This window comes from Poecilia latipinna, unplaced genomic scaffold (genome assembly GCF_001443285.1).
Source record: "Poecilia latipinna isolate Pla-1442-1.1 unplaced genomic scaffold, P_latipinna-1.0 Scaffold3289, whole genome shotgun sequence".
Lineage (NCBI taxonomy): Eukaryota > Metazoa > Chordata > Actinopteri > Cyprinodontiformes > Poeciliidae > Poecilia > Poecilia latipinna.
In genome coordinates, this window is record NW_015115905.1 from 43,166 (window position 1) to 49,072 (window position 5,907).

At 38.3% G+C, this 5,907-nt stretch overlaps 1 protein-coding gene across 1 annotated transcript in view; it reads right to left on the reverse strand.

Moving 5' to 3' along the window:
* Positions 1-5,670, reverse strand: part of LOC106940590 (uncharacterized) — a 32,587-nt gene extending 26,917 nt beyond the window's left edge. The window contains exons 1-9 of the mRNA XM_015023370.1: positions 5,376-5,670; positions 4,955-5,078; positions 4,167-4,303; positions 3,920-4,089; positions 3,202-3,397; positions 1,598-1,854; positions 1,432-1,517; positions 1,268-1,329; positions 634-872 (exon numbers count right to left, since the gene is read on the reverse strand). Coding sequence (XP_014878856.1) covers positions 634-872; positions 1,268-1,329; positions 1,432-1,517; positions 1,598-1,854; positions 3,202-3,397; positions 3,920-4,089; positions 4,167-4,303; positions 4,955-5,078 — 1,271 coding nt within the window. The 5' untranslated portion in view covers positions 5,376-5,670. The remainder of the gene's footprint in view (positions 1-633; positions 873-1,267; positions 1,330-1,431; positions 1,518-1,597; positions 1,855-3,201; positions 3,398-3,919; positions 4,090-4,166; positions 4,304-4,954; positions 5,079-5,375) is intronic.
* Positions 5,671-5,907: the final 237 nt, after the last annotated feature.

Here is a 5,907-nt window from a genome sequence, read left to right on the forward strand (position 1 = left end):
TCAGTGGTCCCCAACCTTTTTATTACCACAGACCGGTCAAGACAACCCAAATTGGGCATATTCAGGATTTAGCGGGAACACCAACATGCAGAAGCCTTATCTGACGGTTCATACTCCCCCCCCCAGCAAAATTTCCAAGTCTTGACCGGTCTGTGGTAATAAAAAGGTTGGGGACCACTGATATATAACATTCACCTGCTATGAATGCTAAGGCTAGATACCGTGGCCACCAATGATGGTGGATAAACAGTTAGCACATTGAGCTGCATTGAGATGTTCTCTGTCCCTAACCGTGCCGTGTCTATGGAAGACAGGTGTGACTGTGTCATGTTGTTGATTACAGATATGGGCCACATTTTGCCTGGTACTGATGAGATTTGTATGCATTTCCCTCAAAACCAACTTTTGCAGGGTACTTTTTACTTTGATTAGTCAGCTTCTTTTTTTTTAACTGTTGCAGTTCAAGTTCATCAATGTTCTGTTCAATTGTAAATAAAATACCTGCTCAAAAACACCAATAAAAATACAGAAATAACAACTACTTTGAAGGTAATTAGAAAAGCACAACATGGTTAAGGTTTTTCCACGAAAATAAATGAAATAACAGATTTTAGTTGTGGTGTGAAGTCATACCTGTGGAAAATAAGTCCGAGTTTTCTCTCCACTGGGCCACAGCGGTTGGTGCACTTGGAGACACTGCAGCGAATCATCTTCCTTTTAGATCTGTTGACACACGTCTGGCAGCTGGAGATCCAGCTGGCCAGGTCTCGACTCAGGCTCCCCCAGTAGTAGTGCTTAGAGATCTGTCTCTGGCAGATTCCCTGCCCATAGTGGCCCTGGTTGTCATGGAATTGCTGAAGGATGGAATTGACCTGGAAGACATGACAGCTTTCAGCTTTGTTCATGTTTGTAAATGTTAGACTTATTAGTTATTTATTATTTTTTTTATTCAATCATTTAACTTGCCTTCGAGAGTTGCTATTTTTTAAATTTTGTTGTGCTTTCTTTCCTGCACAATAACAATATAATTCATTCTTATTCAGACTTGAGGTTTGTGTTGCTGTATAACTATGTATCTGGATTTGCAACATTTCTTGTTTAAAATATATAACACATTTTAGCAGTCTGGTGCTTCATGGTTCTGTGCCTATTTGAGATCATAGCATAGCAACTTCTAGTCTGCACACCTCGAGTATGTAATATTAAGGAAACGCCTCCTGTTATAAATCCTACGTAATACTGATTAATCCATTGGTATTTAATTGACCTCTTCTCTGCTGCGTGGTACTCTGAGGGGCGGAGAGACTCTGGTGTACATCAACAGCCCATCTGAAACAGAAAATTGAATCCTTGTTTTACTTCTTCAAAAATGAAATAATTATAATAATGTATGAATCAGAGATATTCCAGCCTGGTGTTGTCTCCACTTACCTATCAGACTAAAACGCTTGGCCATTCTTTTTAAAGCTGACCTGCTTCTTTTGCCCTGCATAGGTAGTACCCTGGTACTTAAGTACCTGCAGTATGGTGATAAACCAACAGGATAAAATGAAATTAAACATTGCATTGGTCCTCTGTTGTTATTCAATGGTTATACCTGGCAATATGGTTGTAAGTAATGAAGCCTGGCTCAACAGCTGTCCTCCTCCGGTGTTCATTCATTATTCTGGCAGCCCTGCAGTCTGGTGCTGGGCCTGGCAGGCAGTACTGATGTTCCTGAAGCTGCAGAGCTGCTTCAGACAGACTGACAGGATGAGAGCTGTGGTCGATGACTGAAGCAGCAGCAGCAGCTCCTTTGAGTTCATCTTTCCATATGTTGGAATACCTGAAATTTTCACCTGACTCCACAGACACCTGAACATCAAGGAGAATTACCTAATATGGATTTACCAAACATCCCTATCCCAAGTCCAATTCAGGTCTTGTTTTTAATACCATTGTTAATATTCAGTTTTTTTTATGTACAAAGTCAACAAGACATGGAGGAAATGTGCTATAATCTGACACGACAGAAAGGAGCAATCATTAATAGTATCCTTAAGTGACCCACCAATGTCAAATGCATCATTAAACTCTGTGATGTGTGATGACAGTCAGGATCAATGAGGCCCGACTCCCCCAGAACTGGATGTACAGATCCAAGATCCAATATGGAACCCTTTATTTCAGTGCTGACATTAACTGATGAAAGCTTTAATCTATTCCATGCAATTCAACTATGTTGCAAAATATATATAGATATATGTAGATTAAGCTAACAAATCTCATTTTTTGTTTCAGTGTTTTTCTTGGCTGATGTCTCTTTTCTGAATAACATTGAAAATCTTGTATTATCTTGTCTCTATTTCATATGAAGTTCATCCACCTGTCCTTCTCAACAAATATGTCTTACAATATCCTTGTTTGTCTCTAATTTTCCTTTCATTTTGAAAAATCTGGCAACTTCAATGAAGATGATTAACAAGGAGGTGAGTCCTTGAATTCTGCTGTTCTGTCAGATCATCATAGGCTGTCAGAAAAGCATACATGCAATGAGTACGAATCTGTGCACATTAAGAGTTCTGCGACATTTAGAGGCGCTGTCAACAAGATACGATAAAAATAAGTCAATAAATTGTTTTCAATAACTAGATAGATAAACATGCATTGTCATGGTTTCAAAGTGTATTTAAAGCAGGGGCTAGCTAAAGTTGCAGTCAACTACAACACACCCCATAGAAAATATCCCTGTTCATTGATGATGGTCTGACTAGTTAACCTTTGAGATGGGATATCATACAGCTGTTGATAACAAAGTGTATGACAATATAACTTCTAATATTATGTTGCTGATTAAATAAAAGCACATTGTAAGCACAGCATATGCTTCTCTGACGCATATAGCCGTCGGTTTGTGTGACGATCTGACAGCGTATCCTGATCTGACAGAACACAAGCTTTATTTTCTGTATTTTCCAATTGTTTTCAAATGTCTTAATGAGTAGAAGAGCAACTCTTGTACCTGTAGGGCTCAGCACTATAGATCCCATGTATTTCAACAGGCAGCACATATGAATTCTGTGATTTTGACCATAAAAATGTTATTACCAATAAAACAACTATATAGGAAAGTCAAATTGATTTTCTCTCATCATTATTAGCATCTATTTTACTGCATCACCTGCCCTGACTGATTAAAATGCTCCAGCACCACATTGTCACCTCATTTCCATGGGCTGTTACAGGCAATAAGGTTGGGGCAGCATCCGGAGACAGCACCAGCTGACCCTCCTCAGTGAGTGTAAAGCAGGACATTTCAAAGTGTCTGGAGCAGATGTAGGAGTTGGTGCGTAGCGAGGCTTCGTCCCTTTGAGCCACCTGCAGCCACTTCTTGCGCTGCTCCTCAACCTTAGGAAACCTGCAGGGCATAAAGGAGAGCACCATATTACCTCTACACAACTTTACTGAATTAAAAAAACAACACACAACTTTGTGTACAGGGTTTATGGTTCTCTTTGATTTTTTGTCAACATTACACAAATGATGAAGGATTTAAATACATCTCTCTGCCCAGTTTTCACAGCACATGGCCAGAGATTTCAAGGAGCAGAAAGAGTAAATGAGGTGGCACTTGAAAACAAATTATGGTGTCTTCAGGGACGTGTTGCTGTGGAATATTGTTGTCATACAGCTCCAGTTTTCAGTCAGAGACCTCTTCAGATTCTTTGCAAGACTGGCTGCTATACTGGAGATGATTTCTTCCCACAGGAACCACATCCACGGCAACTTTTTGAAGATTCTTGAATGCATTTAATATCCCTCTTTAGAAATTAAATTAATTGAATTGAAGTCTGATTATGATGGAGAACATTTAGCATTCTGTTAAATCAGGGAATGTAGTGATGAGAGAAGTATTTTGTTGTATTGTTAAAGGTCTGACCTGTGAAAGGAGAGCTCAGGGAAAGCGTAGCTGGAGGCATCGCAGCCATAAACCAGGCAGAACAGAACAGCTGGTTGGAAAGGAGGAGGTGGAGGGCGGCTGTGACAAACCGGGCAAGCTTTGACCCAGTTCTTCACAGTCTCCGTCACTCCAACCCAGTAGTACATCAGCTGGAAAAACACGAAGATAAGATCTGTTTTTAACACTTACTACAGTTTTAGATAAATGACACATAATTTCCACTCACCATAATTTCTCTCACTACCCGTTCTCGGCCCGCATGGTTGTTGTCGTCATGGTAACGTGTCAGAATCTCCCGAATCTCTTTTTCACTTCTGACGACACGAAGGAGACGGCCTCGATAAGGTCGCATCAAAAGGCCATCTGGAGGAGAGATTATTTTACAGCTGTAGTCCCAGCTAGTTTGAATGATTTACTTCTTTTTGACTTGTGGACAGAGGTGTATCATTTAAAATGTCCATTTATTGTATCTTAAAATAGTTGTAAAGAGCAGATAAAACAGAGATGCGTTGTGGGAGATCAAACCTAAGCAGTACATTATGAAAACTGGTGAGCAACTTAAAAACTTTCCCTAAATCAAGTCTGTGTTGAATCTTTAACAGAATGCTAGTGATTACAGTGTTTTATGTGAGTCACCTTAGCTTTTATAAAAGATTAACAAGAAACTGCAAAAGACGTATTTGCCACAAAGAAACCCACAACAGACTGAATCAAAATCAAATAAAAAATATTTAACAGCTTAGCCTTCATCTTTTTAACAAATTTATAGCACCGTCAAATGGCTTAATCCGCATTCTGGTAAAAATGTTTCTGCTAATAATTGTTTGATCAATTTGAATTTAAACTAAAAAGGAATAACTTACCAAAGAGTTTTAACTAATCCAGTCAATCTAATTTGAGGTGTTATCTTAATACTGAAATAAATTGGGTAAATAGCTTCATTCATTTACTTTATTCACTTTTCAAGATGAATAGTTTCACTTTTGTCACCATTCCAAATACTTATTGGATTACCTTTGTAGATGAATCGTTTGCAGGCAGCTTTGATTCCCTTTTTTAAACTTTTAGATGAATTTTCTCCAAACTTTCCAGTCTGAAAAAATTGTTCCAATTTATCCAGAAACCCAAATGAAGGCATCTGTAATAAAAGAGAGAGACAAGTGGGACATATTAAAACTGCAAGGCAGGGGAGGTCCTAATGCCATGTAATTGGTTGACAAATATTAATATAACCCTATTTTCAAGAAAAATTCCACTATAGCTTACCATGTTTAAAATACTGATCAACAAAATGATAGTACCACTCATGGAGCACAGAACTAAAAGGTAAGTAGCTCAAATTTATGAGTCCATACTAGCTAGTGTTTCACTTGGCTAGTGTGCAGTGCCATTTTACATTCAAATATAGAAGTTTCCAACTGATGATCATTCCCACCTTAGAACGTCTTTCGTCCGGTCAACAACAATCTTCATAACACCGAAAGCAACTTTAGATCAAATCCTAGCACGTATTTCATAATTTTTCAGCCAAATCTTTTTCATGTAGAACAGTTTTCGCTCTCTTAATCGAAAAATACATCAGATCTCTCAAAAGTAACATATATTAATACTAAACAATGAATAATTTTAGCATTTGGTTCCGTGAAGACTTTAGGTAGCAACGGTGAACGTGTGACTTCCGGTAAGAACATTTTCAAAAGAAAAGTATTCGTGTTCGCGCTCGCATTTTATTTTTTTTCGTTGTGTTTTTGTTTGTCGTTTTTGTTTTGTTTTTTGTTTCTCTTAATCTGTTTCATTTACCTACTGTGATTTTTGTTGGTTTATTATTTTCGTATTGTCTTTTGTATCAGTGTCTCAGATGGGATGAACCGAAACTTTGAAACTTGTCAAGATGAGAAAAAGAGCATCCGGCTGCAAGCATCCTTCTCTGGCCACGCCACTCAAACCATAGACTTAATATAAGGATA